This window comes from Meleagris gallopavo, chromosome 5 (assembly GCF_000146605.3).
Source record: "Meleagris gallopavo isolate NT-WF06-2002-E0010 breed Aviagen turkey brand Nicholas breeding stock chromosome 5, Turkey_5.1, whole genome shotgun sequence".
In the NCBI taxonomy this organism is placed as follows: Eukaryota; Metazoa; Chordata; class Aves; order Galliformes; family Phasianidae; genus Meleagris; species Meleagris gallopavo.
Genome location: NC_015015.2, coordinates 10,752,498 through 10,771,899, shown reverse-complemented (window position 1 = coordinate 10,771,899; position 19,402 = coordinate 10,752,498). Strand labels below are relative to the sequence as shown.

The 19,402-nt window shown below is 45.8% G+C and overlaps 1 protein-coding gene across 1 annotated transcript; it reads right to left on the bottom strand.

The window, feature by feature from the left end:
- Positions 1 to 10,707: 10,707 nt before the first annotated feature.
- On the bottom strand, positions 10,708 to 15,362 carry INS (insulin). Its single transcript, XM_003206278.3, has 3 exons — positions 15,265 to 15,362; positions 14,339 to 14,542; positions 10,708 to 10,944 (listed from the first exon to the last, which is right to left on the bottom strand). Exons 2-3 carry the CDS (start codon positions 14,523 to 14,525, stop codon positions 10,808 to 10,810), a joined length of 324 nt encoding a protein of 107 aa, XP_003206326.1. The 5' UTR covers positions 14,526 to 14,542; positions 15,265 to 15,362; the 3' UTR covers positions 10,708 to 10,807.
- Between the last annotated feature and the right edge of the window lie 4,040 nt (positions 15,363 to 19,402).

The window sequence follows — 19,402 nt, the reverse complement described above, 5'->3', positions numbered from 1 at the left end:
GGCAGGTGTTGGCAAAGGAGCCAGTCATCTGCCTGGTGACTGTTGGTCTTCTCCTGACTATGGTGGCCCTTTTCCAACCTGAACCATCCCAGCACCACCGTGGGTTGCAAGAAAATAAATGTGTTTTCTTGGGGGGTGGACAGGCAGCCTGATAGCTGAGGCTTGCTGGAGTGATGGTGGGACGATGGCGTGTTCCTCCATTGGCTTCTGGGAGGCTCTGTCTTCAGCTTCATGGAACGCAATCAGTAGCTCAGTGATACTTTCTGGTTAGAGAAATGTGCTCAATAAAGTCAACTGGTTTCCCTTAAAGAGATGGAGAGGTGAGCTCACTCTGGGAGTGACTGGAGGGGCCCTGGGCATTTCACACCTTAAATTTAAGCTGTACGCAGCCCTCAGCCCATCCTCTTACTGACATGGCCCTGCAGGAGCAGATGTGCTGAAAAGCTGCAGGGAAGTGGCTGGAGGGCTAAATGTTGCTTAACCCCACAAAGAACCACTTAATGTCTCAAACCGTGAGAGCTGAGGGTGATTCATCCATGGATAAACCTCATAAAGATGAGGCTCATCCATCCCAGTGAGGTTCATCCATCCCTCACCAGAAGCAGAGAGAAATACATGGCCAGGACGGGGAAGAAAGGTCCCCAGACCTCCTGGCACTGTGTTAGCTGGAAAATAGTTAAAACACTTGCACAAAAAACTTTTGGTGAGACAATACAAAGATCAGTGGAAATCGGTTGCCTCTTGCAGACCCCAGATTAGGACATCCCCAGCTATGAGAGGTGGCTACACTGAGCCTCTGTAGGACTGTGAATACCTGAACGTGATTAATGATTAGCAAGTGGAATAGGTGATCTCCAGAGATCCCATCCAACTCCTAAGATTCTATGATTATATTCATGGCAATTGCATTCCTGTTGCAAATCTGCCTCTCATTTGATTTCTTCCAGGTGGGTTTTGTGCTGAGCCTTCCAAGTCCAGCAGGTAGATCCTGGCAAACGAGAAGATTTTTTTATTTTTTTGGCCTGGAAGTGAATTGTTTGGAATTTTTAAAGATTTTTTAAAATTATTTTTAGTTTTCATTAAAAGCAACCATTTCAAGTATGTACGGATCACACGGGTGTTTTATAGTCAAAACAATAACAGTAACTGCAAGAGGTGCCAGACTGGAACAACCTCTTCTGCACTAATCTAATCAGAAGGAAAGAAGAAAAAAAGATGCTTCTGAGAGATAGATTGAATTCCATTGTCTTTGCATGTTATATAAGGAAAAAGAGAAAAATCTAGCAGGCATCCCCTACAAGAGACTTTTAGAGGAATAGAGTACAAACATGAGTGTCATCATTAGGTGATGATTTGCCCGAGTCACCAGAGTGTTTCAAGAGCTCCCATCCCAAATCCTGCTGAGACCCTATCCCAAGTCCTGCCCCAAACCACACCTGTGCCTGGGAGGGCAGTGTTTCCAGGGGTCCCCCCCCTATACAACCTATACAACTAGAGGCACAGACCTGTCTCTGGTGTATGATGCCCATTTTACAGCTGCTTTCTCCTATCCCTTGCTGCCTTGGAGACCCACTTGAAAGCAGCAACAGCACTGTTGGGGCATACAAAGTAGAAGATGAGTCACTCAAAGCCTTTTCTCCCACTTTTGAGATGCTCTTCCACACCCAGATAGGGAGCAATCTCCCAGGGAAGGGAGGTGGAATACGTGGGACAGATTTTATTTAATCTAAACAACTGGCTTGGGATGCTGGTGCTTGGTTTTTAAATGAAGTAATTCTAAAACTAAGATTTTCTGGGTGTTACTCTGTCAGGTTCTGGTCTCAGGAGTGAAAACAGCTAAAAATGGAATCCTTGATCTTCAGCAATTGCTTTGGAGGATTTACTCTGGGTTTTCTGCAGATCACAGGAAGGAGAGAGCCCAAACCTGGCTATCCTGGAGAAGGGGGCAAGAGATTGCAACACTGGGCAGAATCAGCTGCTGCAATGAGGTTTGCTGCAGAAGCTCCATTAGCGTGAGCACAGGCATGGCACAAGGCCTGGTGCCCACATCTCCACTGGGCTATCCGAGGAGGAGGTTCTTTGGCCATCAGACACAGTCCAAGCAAAACTTGCAAGGCAGGCTTTGTTACACAGACACAGCATTATAGCCCAGGGAGAGGTGTCACCTCAGAACTGCCACCGCCATGGAGATATGGAAATCATCTGGTTCTGCCCCAGTCACCAAACCCAGCACTCAGCCATTAGGTGCTCAACACCCAGCCAGTCTGCAGGTGTTAGCACTTGCCATTCCCAGCTTGCTGTAAATGAGGCAGTGTTGTGTTTTGGAATTGTCCACATCACGAATGAGCACAATTTCTCCTCTCAGATCTTATGTTAAGTGGCTATAAGCTGGAAATGCCAGGCATCATTGGGTCAAGATATTACCGTCTAAAAGACAGGAGCAGGGATCAGCACTTGATGTAGTTGTGTGCAGCAGAAAGTGTCTTCTGCTGATAGTGAGCATAGGTAACAGTAGGAGAGATTTTCACTGATGAAAGGGCCACAGGATTTCCCACAGCTGCTGCCAGAACAAGCATTTAATGCTGTGGTGAGCAATCAGCTCCCATTTAAAAGGCTCCATGCAAGCAATGCAAGTCTCCTGTGTCAACAGCTGAACCATCCCACTGGTAGGTGCCTCTTGCTCATTGAAAAACCTTTTTATTGCAATGGGTCTGACTTCAGTTTCTGGCTCCCATCATGCATTTGGCTGCTGGGCACCACAAGGAGCTTTCTCACATCTGTTTCCTCTGGAGTAACATCTCTCCTAGTCTTACTGTTTTTAATCACAGCGCAGTAAGCTGCCTTACTCCCTTGCAGCAAGGTAGGTTTCAGGCAGGTGATGTCATCCCTGCTGCTCCTTTCTGCTTCTTCCCCAGATCCCTTTCATCCTTGATGTACTTTGCATTGAGCATGTAGCTCATTGTTTTTTATCAGGCTTTGCAAGGGGTGTTAATCTGCCCAAGGCTGTGCTCATTTAACTGGAACGTGTGTGGTGTCTGCAGGAAATGCCCCCAGACACAGCGTGATGAGATCTTCTCCTGCTCTCAGGGCTTTGCTTTGCCACTGCTTTTGTGACATATTTATCTGATCCACATCAGCATCCCCTCGTGGGCTTGCCTTACCTCAATCCCACAGACACCTGGCTTTGTTACATGGCTCTCTAATCACTGATGTGCACGGAGACAAGTTTCCAAAATGCCCGTTTTTGCTTGAGGAGATTTCATTCAAGCACCTGGGGAATCTGACTGGTTAGGAGAGGTTGGGACTGATGTGCATTTGGGTAACTAATTATAGTTCTATTATCGTATGTGAACAGAGAGATCCCTCCACTGCTGAGGCACTTCACTGGAGAATAACTGAGACCCTTTTCCTAAGCCAGGAGACTGCTACAGATCCTGCCAGCTGATAAGTCTTTAAATTCACTGAAGTCAAATTAGCTGTGTGTCACTCTATTTGTCCTAAATTTGAATGCAGCTCTGCCTTAAATACTTGGCAGGTGGGCATCTGTAAAAGCCCAAACAGACCTGAATTAATAGGGCAGATTTCACTTGGGGGATACTCACCCACATACCTGAGATCTCCAGAGGGTTTCCCAGCAGGTCTGTGCCCCGTTATCCTGTAGCAGAACATCCCCAGCCCAAATCCAGGCACAACCTTTATTTCAGCTCCTATTGCCCTGATAAGGGTTTCAGATGTTTTCTCTGTGCTTCCCAAACTGTTCTGGTCTGAAGCACTGAGCGCTCCCTCTGCTGGCTAAAATAATATTTCATAACCACACATCCACACTGAATAGACTTCCCAGGGCAGGTGCCACCTGTGGGATGCTCTGTGGGACATCAGTGCCCTTGTCCTAGACTGTAGGGCAAGAAGGGCCAACAGCATCCGATCCAGACTCAGCCTGAACCAAAGTTCCCTGGCATGGTTTCCAAATGCAAGGCGTATAATCCCAAATACCTATATGATGGAGAGATGGAAAAAGCTGGTGGTTGACTTTCCAAAGCCCCAGGACTCTGCTACTTTGTGTGTGGGCACTTGCCCAGCACTAATGAGATGTGGGGAGGTATCCCAGCTTTGCTTGAAATGTTAATATTTCTATTCAGGATATGTGCCTATGCTCTGGAAGTCCTTCAGAGGCAGGGTGAGATGGAAGATTTTCTTTGGGGATGGATGCTTGGTTATTGTGGACCTAACCCTAAGCACACTCAAAGGAGTATTGCTGGCTCAAAAATGCATACCTAACCAGCCCAAAGCACTCTATAGGCACGTGCTACACCCAAGAGAAAATTCCCCTATATATGGTTTCTCAGCACAGCTGAATCTGCAGCTAGTGTGCTGGGATGTGCCCATTGTAGAATGAACCAAAGGGAGCACCTCAGCTTCAGGATGTCCTCTCTTGGTGTTTCACAAAAGTCCAGGTGTTATGGTTTTATGCTGTAGCAGAGCTGACAGCTTTTGCTTATAATGCTGAATTTCCTCCTTGCCAGCATTTTCACTCTGTAGATAGTGAGAAAGTTGAGTTACCTGATATCACAGCAAACAATGCAAAGTCATGGCCCCTCCGTGGTGGAAAATTGGCACAAAATGTAGTTTTTATTCTAAGGAGCTTCCTGCAGCTTCTCCTTCTTCACCAGAATTCGTTCACTGCAATCTTCCTTTCCATGGGAAATGGGTAAGGGGCTGGGAGAGACACAGGCACCCATGGTGTCCCAAGTCAGATGCCCATGTGTTGGACTTCTTCAGGAGCCTGGGGTTTCAGGAACATGAGTCACACTGGAGAAATACTACTTTTAAACAAAGATCAGAGCAGGAACAGCAGCAAACCAACTCGTCATTGCTCAAGATGCCTGCGAGAACTGGTAGATGGTCAACTGTTCCATGTCTTGGCCAGCAACACAACTGGGGTTGACAGACAATATGTTTGCAGCACTCCAGCCTCTTCTTGCTGCTCTACTTCACGGCGTTGATGCAAATCATGGCTCCAACATGACATGCTGAGCTCCAGCAGGATTTTCTCTGACCTTACACTGTCTGGATTTACTTGCTCCCTCCAGCATTTTTAGGTGACCCTGGTGCTGCTTGTCATGCCCCGTGCCACTTTGCCACGTCCCACACATCTGTAGGCAGAGGTGCAGGATGCAGAGTTGAGCTGCCCTATGCACTGTCTCCTGGCAGCCTGTCTCCTGGAGAACTGCAGGGGGAAGGAAAGCCATGGTAGGGATCTGGCTTTAGCAGATTCCCAGCATTTTTGTGGTGCCCTATTTTGGTGACAGAGCCATGGGTAATTACTGTGCTCTGGACAGATATGTGAAACCTTGGGATTTTTTCCAGATTGTGAGGACTGCAAAGTCCAGCATGAGAGACAAATTCCTTGGGTAAGGCTCCAGAAACCAAAGCTGCTTTAGGAAGAAACTGGGATGCTAATAGCCTTTTTGGAGATGGAGAAGGTGCAATGATGGATAGCAAGGGCCAACATGAATGACTAGAAAGTTGTTCCTGGTCATATGTTCTTGAATGGAATGCACAGCCAGAGCAACAACCTCAAGCACCTCTGCACAGGGTGAGGACTAAGAGAAAGCATCTCAAAAATGACACTGGGGGGCCTGCAGCTAAAAGCATAAGGGTAGATTAGGATGGCATCAGTGCTCGGTGTCACTCAGTGTCCCCAGGGTGAAGTCAGTAATCTCGCAGATGCAGAAGAGCTGCTGGAGGAGCACTTCCCACTTTTTTTTCCCCTCTTTTAGGATCTGAAACTCATTATTTCAAGGCAAAGTGTCAGCATTTGGAAAAGCATGGCCACTCTTAGCTTGCAGGCACATAGAAAATAATCAGAAAAAAAAAAACCAATTTAACTGCAGTTTGTGCACCATATGTGATTTCACTAGGAGTAGATGAGGACTTCAGCTGCTTCACTGTGTTTTCACTCACCACCAAAATTAGCAGGAGCCAAGAGAGCATTTACTGGGGGTGAATTTCAACAACCTCCTGCAATGCTCACATACCAGGTAGGAAAAGCCAAAAGGTTGGGTGTGCATCACATCTGCAGCCCCCGGTGATGAGGATGAGGTTTCTGATAAATGCAAAAAAGGATAACAAGTTTAGAAATGTTTCCATTGGAACTTCCACAGAATGGTTTATCGTCAACAAGAGGCGGGTGGTGTCATTTAGATTTGATTTTCCGTTTTCTGATTAGAGAAGAGGAAGCTGCGCTGTTTTCTGATAAAAAAAGTTACATTCCAGAAATTGGCAGTTCTGTAAAATGTCCTTCCCCTGAAAAAAATAAAAATAAAAAGAATTCACCATTAAATAGGCCAAATAACAACAACCTGGAAATCAAAAGCCACATTCATTTCCATTATCCATTTTCTTCCAAAATGGGAAAACATTTAGTGGGAAATTTTAGCAAGAGAAACCATGTGCATCCTGAACTCCTGATATTTACTGGGCATAAAAATAAGTTATTGTCCTGGCTCTGCTCCCACCCGCACTGCTCAACAGGTCTGCAGGGATGCAGGACCCAGCCTGGCATCGGACTCCAAAAAAGCTGGCTGCTTTCCCTCAATATCATTCACCCAGTGACAATGAGCTGGCAGTGACTTTCCAGATCGACTTATAGCCTGACCTGAAGCTTTCTTCCTGCCCAAGATGAAAGGAGAAGGAAGAGCAGCTATGTTTTGTTGAGAATAGGTGTCTTTGGCAAGGTTGGTCTAAATCAGAAGGAACATTGGTGTGCTCTGGCGATTTCTTACATAAAATGAATTTGTGAGTTTGAGGGGTAAAAGAGAGCATTCTTCTACCCTAGAAAAGGAAATAATACAGTCAGATTAGCTCGAGGAAAGTGGCAGTCTTCTCTTCTTCTCCAGACAAGCCATGGCAGTGCAGCCCAACCAGCCACCCCAAGGATGCTGTTGGTGACCACACGCTGCCATCCGGCCACTGTGCATCTCCTCACAGCAGCTCTGCTTGGGCCTGGATCCATTGCCATTCCTGCAGGAATCTCTCCCTTTTCCTCAAAATCAGAGCCCGTGTTGGGAAGTGTTCAGGAAACAGGGGCAACTTCAGTCCTTTCTTTTCTGGGCAACGTTAACAGCTCCACAGCCCGAAGAATTTGTCTTGCAATCCTCTCTGCGGCTCAGCTTTCAATTCTCTATTCAACCAGCATGAATGAAGCGAAGCCTTTATTTGCATTCTCTTCAAATTGCCCTTCACCGCTAGCATGAGACCTTTGGAAGTTTGTTGCAAGGAACAGCAGAGCCAAGATATTTTAGCTGGGCATGATGCCCCACCGCTACCGCAAAAAATAAAATAAAAAAAATCACTTCAAAGCAACTGCTGAGTCAGAAAAAAACAGAGCTTGGATGCATTCACTTCCCAAAGATCACAATGCAAAGCCCCAGTGGGAGGAGGAACAGGGAGGGAGGTCAATGGAAGCGGCATTCCCTGTCCCTGAGTCACTTCTCCTTTAGGAATTCAGGAGATCTGGCCTCTCCACAGCACATCTGCTGGCACAGGAGGCTTTATAAAGAAATACCGCAAGGAATGGCACTTCACAGTGCTGCCCATCCTCTGTTTCAGGGTGAAAGGCTGTGCAGCAGCCCAAGCCATCCAACAATATCATGTTTTCAAGGCGAGGAGCTGTGTGCTCCAGTGCAGAACGTCGCCCAGGGTTGCCTTCAGGCTTCCTTCCCCAGAGTGGCAGAAAGAGGGGAAAAAACACCTTTGTTCTCCTTTGGCCTTCACGTCACTGCCGCTCTTAAAAAGCAAAGAGCTGGTCCTGTCCAAGCCCTTTATGTTATTTTCAGTTCTGAAAAAGCAAAGCGTCTGCAGAAGGGCTTTTTCATTTGAGATTTTCTACAGCTTTTAAATTGATGCAGTGTTTTCTCCTGCACTTCCCACCATATGTTGCACACAGGATGGTTCTTACTTTGGGGATGAAGAGAATAAGGGACCTGCTGCCTTCTCCTTCCAGGATGCACAAAGACAGAGGAATGGCGCGGCGTGGCCACCAGCTGCCATCATGGGTGGGTCACCAAATGGGTACCCAGTGTGTCCTACCTCATCCCACTCAACATTCCATCTTGAGATTTCAAAACAATTCCCACTCTGCATTTGCTCAAACCTCCTGCTGTTTTTCAGTGGAAGACGGGAGTCTACCCTGGGGTAGCCCAGATCCTGGTGGTTCAGTGCATGGTCCTACCAATGAGGATGGAGGATGAAATCTCCTCTGCTACGCCAGCAGAGTGGGTACCTGCAGCTCCCATGGACCTGTACGTTGCCCAAACTACCTTTCCTCCTGTTTAATCCAGTCTTGCTAAAACTGGTCCAGTCCTGCAGGAAGTGCTGATGTTGATGAATCAACATTTTCCAGCTAAAAACGTGGCATTTGCAATTTCCCAACAAGTCTTAATTGCGAGCATTCAGAAGAAAAGTAAACAAACAAGCAAGCAAATCAAGCAATAGCAGAGGGCAGGGAACAGGCTGGGGATCTCTGACCAGCTGTCCTCGCTGGAGCACTGCTCCCTGGGCTGTAGCAGCAGCCTCCAAAGCTTGTCTTTTTGCAGCTTCTTTCCAATGGAAGCTGATTTTGGCTTAGCAGAACCATTTGGCAAATGTGTGCTTCAACTTTCTTACTCGTGTTTTATAGGTATGCTGAATGTATTCCCATGCTATGGGCTGGGACCCCAAAACTACTAAAATAGGACAACCCATCCTAGATGTTTCTCTATTTGTTACTAATGTGTTGAGACAAATATTTCACCAAACCCTCTAGGATTCAATGACTCTTATCTGGCTTCTCATTTGTCTAAAGCCATTGTAGGGCTCTGAGCTTCCAAGCACTGTGTCTACAGACATCTGGAGACCCCAGGCTCTTGGATCTGAACCTCCTGCAAAGATAGATACCATCTGTAATTCAAAGTCTTGGTAGAAAGGAAGACCCTCTTCTTGTCTTGGCCAGGAAATTATGTAGACACAGCTGGCACTGTAGACATACTCATGCAACCTGCCTTTTACCCCCACTGATTGGCTGTAAGGATCACAGCAGAATATGTGATGCTCTTGAGACAATGAATTGGGGTGGAAGTGACACATGCTTTGCAACAAAAGCTGCTGGGTTATTCAGTAAATACAGTTTTGAAAAATTTTCTATCCATAGACTGATCTTCTCTTCAATCATGCAGAGACCAAGTGATTTCATTACAAATTTATGGTGTTGGAAGACAGTGGGATGAGTGCATGGAAATTCTGTGGTAGGAAGAAGGTGTGGTCCACTCAGCACAACAGGAAATGCAGTGGTATCTCCATGGACTTTGCTGCTGTTTCCATCTCCATAGCACAGCATTTGGGCAAGTGCTGGTACGAGTACAGCAGTCATTGAGGCAATGTCATCTCCTACACCACCTCTTTCTCTTCAATTTTTCTTACTCCCATCTTTTGCCATCAGTTCGACCAGTACAGTTTTGGCAGAGGTTAGAGATGGAAATCTTGGATTTGCAGTAGCGAATCTCAGTCTCATCACAAAAGAACCTCTCTGCTTACTTGCTTTCTGCAGACACTGGCTATTTAGTCCAGGATCTTGGTCCTATGTGATGCAGGACAAATCCCAGTGTCTCCATCAAGTCTTGGATTTTCAGCTGTGAAGGAGGGCAATTCCACACGATCTATAGCAAGTGCTAGTTCTCTTGGATCTGCTTTCCCTCCAGACCCTGCAAGTGGGCCCAACTACAGAACCTCTTCTCTGCCTGTGAGCTCAGAGTGACTTTTCTTTGGGATAGAAGAGCAAAATTTGGGCTTACAGGTGCAAAAACATGAGAGGAATTTGAAGCAACATGCATCAGCTTCTCGATAATCCTTCCTGTCTGAGTGCCTGGAGGTGCTTTGTTTCTGACTAATTTCAGGGCTTCTGCAAATATCTGGTTAAATGAGAGAGGAAATTTGCGGTGTGAAGTAGATTGTTGGCAGCAAGTGAAAGCAGAAGGCAGTCACGGAGGGCAAGCATCTGATCTAGGACCAATATACTCAAAGCACAGCCCCGAGCATCAACAGTGATGGATGTTGTACTGGTGGCAGACAGCTCAACAAAACTCTTTTTGGTCAAAATCTGCTTTCTGCATCTGATTTGTCAAATACTTGTGGATAGCAGGCACGTCCCATAGTAAGAACTCTGCCTGGGCCTCTGATGAGAAAGAGGGAGAACTGGACACACTTTATAAATTGGTTGTGGCATTTGGCCATGATTCTTCTTGTTGCAATTCATAGGTGACTTAATTCTTTGCTTAATCAGGACTGTTCCGATTATACAACTGAGGAAGTTCCGTCTCCTGGCCAGCTCACTATATTTAGGCAGTGAACTGCAGGAAGCTGACCAGCATGATGTTTTTGCATGTGTTCCCAATAACATTTCCCTAGAAAGAGAAGTTTCCCTCAATGCTTTCCTCTCCTTCTGCCTCGTCCACCGGGCACTGAGGGTAGGGGATGTTCATTGGGTCCCCTCTGGCTGTGCAACCTGCTTTCCTCCCTCAAAGCTACTTTGGGTGTTAAGCGATGGGCGCCTCCAAGACTGTTTAAAACTGCCTCCTCTGAGCACAGCCAGGCAACCCCTAAAGAAAACAGTGGTGTCCGTTCCCTAGGAAATGTACACAGACACAATGAACACACAAACCATGGACACATGAAATGGCCCAAGTCTTCCAGTAGATCAACAAGGTTTATTTAAATGCTTTGAAGGTGCGATAGAGTAAGTGCAAGTCTGTGCCCGTTGCTGGCCTCTTGGCTAGTTGCAGTAGTTCTCCAATTGGTAGAGGGAACACGTGTTATGGCAACATTGCTCAACAATCCCTCGCTTGACCTTCTCGTATTCCTCCTGCTGGAAGGGCAGCACTCCTGCCTCACCACGGAGGGGACTGCTCACTGCCAAGAGAAAAGAAGGTAAGTCATGGTTCATCCTACAGCAGCCCTAGCTGTTGAGCCCCAAGGAGACCCCTTTTTCAGATACCAGGTGTGTAAGCCAAGAGCTCCTGGGAAATGAGGAGAACTTGCAAAGATTTCCCAAAGCTGATGCTCTCAGAGCACTTCAGGCACAAAGTTCCCTCTCCCCAGGTAACCCCCTGGTTTACAGGGAAACCATGTGGAGTGGATAGAGGGATACAGAGTCTTTACTTGGGGAGGAATGTGGAGAAAAGGAGATAGTCTGCTCAAAGCGATGAGCTTGAAAACTTGTGGGCAGAATTGCTCAAGTTTTAAATGCCCAATGGAAATACAGAAAATAGCAAATAAAATAGTGATTTTTTTCTATAGGAAGAAAAGAGCCACTAACAACCAATAGAAAGTGTCTGGAAAGCAAGACTAAAATTGTTTAAAATGGTTTCTAGGGCAGCAGAAAAGCATAGCACAAGATGCAAAATCCCTCAGCACCCGAAGTGTGATACAATGAACAAGGCACATGAGTAACAAGAAATCATTATGCTAGTTTGCTAAGAGGAAAATTTAGAAAAGATTTAGCCGAATGTTAAGTAGAAGAGGAAATAGCTAGTTGATGTTTTGTGATTTATTTGTTTCCATCCTTCGAGCCAGCTGCAAGCACACTGCAAACACAACAAACTCGTGTGACAAAGAAGTAGTGGCTCAGGCAAAAATCCTAGAAAAAGAGGTATCTGAGAAAATTCTCAGATATTTTCAGACAGGTTGGCCCTGATGAAATTCTCCGTACAACATTTAAGGAACCCGACTCATTCATCATGGTCCTCAGGAGCAAAGCATCAAGAAAGTAAGCAACTAGCAGCGTGCCTTGCATTTCAAAGCAAATCATGGCCAACTCCCTGCTTGCCTTATGTGACATTACCTTGCTTCACTTCCCAGAGACCACTGAGACTATTTCACAGGGCAGTCACATATGTAGGGGAAAGATGCACATGCAAAAGGAACAAATATGTGCTAGGAAGAGGAGTGGAGGGAGAGCTGTATTGTAGTTAGGGGAGGTAAGTATTGTTCTATCTTGAAACTGTAGAGTTAAAATGATTGGGACTTGGCAGGAGTTTCTTCTCCATCTACTGAAAATCTCTACTAGTGGCTCAGAAGATGGAGGAGAGAATGTATTTGCTGGGTTATAGGGCACCTGAAGCTGAGAGGAACTGCAAATACCTATCTCCAGGAGAAACTACACTCTTGTATTACAGCTGGTGCATTACAGGTTGTGGCCTCATCTAGATACTAATAGCATGCTCAAAATCTTGCTGGACTACCTCATCCCACCTGCTTGAGAACTTGCACAACTTGCTGTTGCACTCAGCTGAACAAAACCACGTTGTGTTGCTGTATATTTCCAGATCTCCCTATTCCTGTAGCTGCTAAGAGCAGCTTTTATGAGAGTTAGTTGGGTGTGGAACATGGCTAATGGTGGTGAGTGGATATAGGAAGTGGTAGGGGTCTCTGCCTTGGGAGAAGCTGTGGTAGCTGGAGAAGAGTTAAACTTCCCAGCCATAAGAAGGGCAATGCTTCCACCTCTGATGTTCCCACACCTGCATCTCTCAGTGATCACAATGCTGAGGAGAGGCAGCACTTCCAGAGGGTCTCAGCATGACACACTGCACCCCACACCATTCCTAAGTGACAGCTCAGGAAGGAGATTAGCAGCAAACAGAGAGCAGAGAAGTTGTGCTTTTTAATGTTATGCCTCTCTTTTGCAAGTCTGTTTCCAATCTTGCATTTTAACTGCTGATAGGAGCCATTCACTCTGCCCACAGCTCTGCTGCATAATGGGCTAGATCACAAGTGAATGCAAGAAGCACAGGACAGGACCTTTCCCCAAAGAAAATGTTCAGCCAAAGAGTTTGAGACAAGTTCAGGAGTTTCCAGAGCTTGCTGGCTGCTGGTAGCTTCCAGAGCTGGATCGGAAACGCCTGCCTTGGTGGGAATGAGCTGCCTCATCTGGGGGCAGGGCAGGTGGCAGGGAGCTGAGTAGCTCTGAGCTGATAAAAGTGTTTCCTGTGTTACCAATTTACAGAAGAGCTGCTCCGCTAAAACAAAAGGCAAAGCAAGGAAACCAACCTACCGCATTTCTGTGGGGGCTGCAGAATGTCAGCTTTTTGTCCTCTTAATCTGCTGTACAAAATAAGGTAAAGATGGACACTGGCTGCATCACAACTTACTCTGGCTAATCCATTTACCACCGTGAAATAAGAGACAATATAAAGCTGTGGGGGGCTGCAAGCCTGCTGAAGGGCAAGATTAGTACTCATAATTACTTAGGAAACTATAGAAACCCTTTGAAAAGATGGGATGCTGTTAATCAAGGAATGGGAAAGATGCTAGAGGAAGGCAGAAAAACAGTATCGTGCAATCAAGACAAGGGTTAGACTGGGGTGAATTGCTAGTTGTGGTCATGCAAGGACTGCTGATCCAACTAAGGCCTGGCCAAGGCATCCAAGGGAGACAATGAAAGCAGGTTTGGTGACGCTTTGAAAAAGATAACCCCCCCTGTATAGGAACATGGTGTGAAAACCATACAACACTGTTCTTCCAGTTTGCTCATTCTTCTTGTACCTGGCAAGGCTTCTCCAGCCATCACCATTCCATTACGTCTTTGGGCCAAATGCAGAACAGTTTGTGTAGACAGGGAGCTAGAATATATGACCTAAAAAGGAATTCTGGGGCTGTTGAGGGTTTTTGGCTCACAGTAGGTTAAAATAAGGCATGGAAGCAGTTTTTAAACAGTTTGAAAATCATCCATGAAGGAGAAATGGTAGATTCTTCATTTTGTCCACTACGGAGAAGATGAGGACTAATTTATGGCAAGAAACATTCAGGCTTAATATTAGGAGGAAACAGTCAAGAAAAAGTCAGTTAAGCACAAGAACAGACAGCTTCAGAAGGCAGGAGGCTTTTATGACCACACTTGATGTGGTCATAGAACAGGATTGGGGTAGTGTGGGTCAAGAAGAATTGCAGAAAGAGGCTTTTTAAGTTCCTTCCACCTTTATTTTTCATGATCAATCCCAGGTCAGTGTAATTGCCATGCAAATGTTGGGATAACACTGTTTTCAGCCTCTCTCTACCAAGAGAGAAGCAAAAAATTTGGAGCTTTCTGTGACAATTCCTTCTGCCTCATAAATCCCCTTTCCCTGCTTGCCCACCCACCTGCCTTTTTAGCCTGAAGATCTTTTCACGGGCGATAGGATGCTGTTGGTATGTTAAAGGTATTCCTGGCATTCCCCATCAAGAACATTCCTTGTGTCACCATTAAATAAAGGCAGTTGCTTTTTGCATCGTATAGCATCTGACTGTAGTCATGGTCAATCTGACTTACCTAGAGGCTGCTCTACATCCCGTCGGGCTTTGGGGGAGTAGAAGAAGCCACGCTCTCCACACACCAGATAGAGAGCCTCCACCAAGTGGGAGCCACAGAGGTGCTGGTTGGCAGCTGCATAGCTGGTCCCAGGGCCAGAAAAGACAAGGAGGGCCAGAAGAGGCAGTGATCGGATCCAGAGAGACATGGTGAGCTGGGGGAGGCCTAGAGGTAGGAAGCAAAGGAGTCACAGGGAGGGTTGCAAGGGATGAATAAACTGTCATCAGGCATCTTACGTCCCTCAGCTTCTTAGACGTGAAAACAAGACTACAGAAGCAAATGGACTTTCTGAAGAAGAAAGGAATATTTTATGCATCAGGCTCTGAAAGTCATAATAAATGACCAGTTATAACCAGAAGCCTGTCTCCATCCACACACTCACACCAGCTCTGGCCTCCCTGCTGATTTCTTCTAAAGAGACAAACCAGACTCCAATATATATATATGGAGTGGCTTTTCATAGCACAGCCTTCAACCCTTGAAGTCATTTAAATGTTCAGGGTTTAAATCCTAGGCTTTTATTAGTCAGACTCGGTGTATGCAGAGGACACCTCACAGGCTGAGCAGCAGAAGCTGCAGTGCAAAAATCTGTCTTGGACACCCTGGAGCAGGGGCACTGGTGCTGGAAGTCATTTTGCCAAGTCCTGTGGCGTATGTGCCCAGGAGAGCAGAGATCAACTGGCACCTTCAGAGAAGAATCCCACTGTGCCAAAGCAAAAGGGGCTGTACTTTATGCTGACCCCAAACCAGAGCTATGTGCTCAAAGACCTGAGGAGAACTCATTTCCCTGGTCTACCAAGCCAGCTCTTGTTACCAATTGCTACATCCACTTAAGAAAACAGCTACACAAACCAGTTAGAAGATAAAAGGAAGGCAACTGGACTTACCCAAAGAAGAGAGAAAGAGACGGAGAGAAGTTTGGTCTCAGAAGTGAAGACTGATAGAAATTTCCCCATTCTCTTTCCCATATTTATATGATTTACACTAGCACAACTGACACAGGAGCTAGGACAAGCCCCACCTTCTCAGTGACGCTCTAGCCAAAATTTTTGCTGCTTGAGCACATAAATTTCCCTAAATGTAGCATCAACAGGTCTTTAGGCAAGTTAAGAGAGAAACATCACTTTGCAGTTTCCATCTCATTTCAGCTGACCTGCTTTTCTTTACCCGGAGCTCTGTCCTGAGCCATCAGTGACCCTTTTAGCAAGAGATAATAGTGCTATTACAGCCGCAATGACACTAATGCTGGCAATAGGCACTGCTGGCATTGAGGCGGCCAACAGCTGTTTCTGAAATGTAAAATTAAAGGCAAACATGCTAATATGTTTGATTAATATCACCTTGGAAAGTACGCAGCAATGGGGTCGAGCTGTCAGTGTGACCATGCTGCTGTCAGGTGCTAGAGGAAGGAAAACACATTACTGCATGAAGGCCATCCAAAGCCCCGCTCGCTGCCCTCGTGGTGGGTGGTGAGACACGTGTCTTGGGCTTGGGCTGGGAGAGACAACATCTGCATTTTGCAGGAGGTTTTGGATGGCCGTGTTAGCTCAGTGTGGAGCCAAAATCAGACCATTTGAAATTTGGTACTTTGCTGTTGAGTGCAACCAGAGCAGCCTCCTTATTTAGTGAGAGCAATTGCAGTATGCTCGCGTTTTCTCACGTTCGTGGAAGTTAAAGCTGGCTCATTTGAGCTGGTCCTGTGATACTGATATATTTTCTGAGTGCACTTGCTGTGGTGGGCTATTGAAATTCAATATCCTGTTGGGGAAATTGGAGGTGGTTAGCAGAAACCAGGAGATAGCTGGTTATCTCCATTCTGTCTGCTCCTTCACAGGGAAACAAATCCTTATGGCCGTGACCTCATAAATTCTCTGTCACTTCACCTTTCCTTCAGAAATTAAGTTACAAGTATAAGTTGCATGGTCAGCACTCATCATTGTGAAGGAGAGCTTAGAAAAATGACTTGCATATTATTTGGTGCAGCAGTGTCTCCTGATAGATCACCAAAGGAGAGCTCCAGTGCAGTGAGGACATTGGTTTGTCAAGCCTGCAATCCTGATGGACACAAATCCCAGGTGGCTTATGGGAAGGGACCACATCTCTAGTGATGGTGGCTATTTAGGAAAAGACCAGATCTGCAGGTTGTGTCTACCTTAGCTTGCAGACAGCCTGAAATAGCTGGGATTTGTGATTCCTCATGATTTCAGCATGTCCCAACTGAGATATCAGCTGTCTGAATGCCATTGCCTGCTTAACCTAGAACATTCCTGATTCTCCATAAAGAGTATAAATCAGAAGGAATTTCACGGAAGTCAGCAAAACACTATGAGATTTGGTCCAGACTCTTCATTTCTCCATAGTCCTCCCAATTATTTCCACCAGCATCTAGGAGGTAAGAAGTCACATTTACCTCTGTCATGTCTTTGAGCTTGAATGTATGTTTGCTAAAAGGATTATGACTGCAAAAATGCAAGTGAAAAGTGCTAAATCTCTGATGAGTACAAAGGGAGGGGACTCATGTCCTCAAATGGATGTGACAGAAGGTTATCGGTTACATACCCTGCCATGTAGGTCTTTCATCCTCATGCTAATAAATCCAACTTGTGATGCTCAACTACAGTTAATAGCATCTGCGCAGTATGTAACACTATCTCTGTCTCCCTTCCCCTCAAAAAAGATACTTGATGTACTTGAATGACCTAGAGCTATATCCATGAAGAGGGTCTCAAGTTTCAGGGAGATAGGAGTACTCAGACCTTCTCTCTACTAGGAAAAGATGGCAAATTAGTGGCTACACAGGATGAAACCCGACATGTTATCAAGTTACCCTCAGAGTACTGAGCTCCCAGTCAGCATCTAAGGGGACCATTTGCAAAATTACCCTGTGAATCCCATCACCGATCATTTTTATGTGTCCATAATATGCTGTGAAGCCTCCTCCTGTAGAAAGAAACCTCAGCCCAATGGCTGCCTTGGAAGGGCTCTGGAGCAGGGTGTTCCCCAAGTTAATCATACTCTGAGATTCACCATTTAGTGTTTTCCTTCTTGCATTTTTGAATGTTACCAGAATACAACTTAACTTGTATCTATGTTACTGACAGTGGGAGTTTGTAAGGAGGCTTCTTTATCCACTATGTTCTCACTTTCAGGTAGCTTCCCTGCTGGGCTTCTCCCCTCCCAGGGGCAAGGCTTACCCTATTGATGCAGAAAAACCTACTGTCTTTTGTTCTGAGATGGTCAAGTTATTAGTCTGTGGCTCCCCTCATGCTTGGCTACCGAATCCTGAAGGCAGCTTTGAAAAGCTCAGCCCATTTCCACAGTATGCCCAAGCAGAGGAAGGTCTTGTGGTACCTGAGTGCTCAGAAATCAGTTTGCTGTAGTGTGGGTGCAAAAATAAGGCAGAAGATTTATTTGAAAAAAAAAAAAAAAAGATACTGCACTGGCTCAAAGTTCAACTTTTCTGCAGACATTTCCTTCTAGGAATTTTTTCCCTTCCAAGATATTATAACTTTGATTACTTATTGGAAACCATATTTTTTTACCATAAATGGTAAAAATACAAAATAAATGAAATACAAAAAAAAAAATGCTAGCAGTGATATAAACAGATATAAAATGGATATAAACTGTGGAAAGTTTTGTCTCAGAAGGAAAGCTCCCATGCCAGCAATGAATTCAGAGAGAGGAGCCCGTTTCTCAATAACAAATCCATTTCTGTAGCAAAATCTCAGCCCACTCCTTCCAGGATGAGATTTCCAGTGATTTTCACATGATGAAGCAGAGATGGGATTCGTCCATTACTTTGGCAGGCTGGAAGACCCCTGCTCAGCTCGTGCTCCTCAGCTCCATACGGGGCTCACTTGGCTGAAGAGTGGAAGTGGGCTGCTCCCAGCTCCTGTCCATCGTGCTAAACCACCTCTGGACGTGACTTGAAGCCACCTCCTTTGCTCACATCCCCCCACCCCCAGGCAGTTGCACCAGGGGGAACAAGGTTTAGGCAATCCCCAGTGTCATATAATCAAGTTTTACAGTCTGCTGCCAGCATAATAAAATCTTTACTACTGTAGATGTCTTGCATTTTCAAACCCTGTCCAGCAAAAATAACAAGCCCGTTATGTGGGAACTAGTTAACAATTACAAGTTTGTGCAAGTTTTACTGAAAGCAAAGGTCAAGATTGGAGGTGGACAAGTGCTCAGCCAGTACTTGGCGTCCCCAAAACACTGATGACCACTGCTGAGGTGGCTTTGCCTTGTCCCCACTGGTAGCTCCTTTGCAATTCCCATCTGTAAGATGCAGGAAGAGGGGATCCCAGCACTGATGGTAGTGCTTAATCACATGAATGCTTGCAGCTAAGCCCTGTGATGCCTGCAGAGATACATGGTGGCCCCAGTGGACAGGTGGGGCAGCCACCATGGGCTTGACAGGAGAGGGAGCTGCTATAGCAAAAGGGTGAGGCTTATCTGAAGCCACACAATGAGAAGTGTCCTTGTTTCAAAAGAGGCATTGTGCAAGCAGGCAAGAAGGCTGCTCATGAGGATAAAAGTAATCCGTCAGCTCCTTCTCTAAACTAATCTAGGTGGTTATCTGGGTACAGGACGTGTGAGCTGTCCTCATGTCCCCTCCAGCCATGGAGCCCAAGGGTGATGCTACTATCAGACTGCAGATTTCACAATTTTCTGGGCTCTTCTGATCTAGAATCATCATCTCACTGCTTAGAGCACAGTTGATTCATGGACTGGAGGGTGTAACCCAAAGCCCAGTGTAACCAACCACATTTGTCCCATTGGCATCCATCATCTTTGGGATCCCCATCCTTGCAAACTGGTTTCTCTGCATCTTGCCCAAGCCCCGTTGGCCTCTGTCAACTCAAACCACTACAGAAGCACAGCCATCGAGCAAAACAGACAGAATTTAATGACCTTTAGAGTAAAACTCCCATCCATCTTGGGAAGAGCAAATGAAAGGTTATATATAAAGATGGGAAAAAAAAAAAAAGTATAGACCATTTAACCGGTAAATATACT

What these genes read in the sequence shown, in the direction of transcription:
- INS (XM_003206278.3), bottom strand. Translation starts at nt 14,525, where the DNA reads ATGTCTCTCTGGATCCGATCACTGCCTCTTCTGGCCCTCCTTGTCTTT. An exon ending in GGATGTAGAGCAGCCTCTAG is followed by an intron (nt 10,945 to 14,338) that starts GTAAGTCAGATT and finishes TTCTCTTGGCAG; the next exon opens with TGAGCAGTCCCCTCCGTGGT.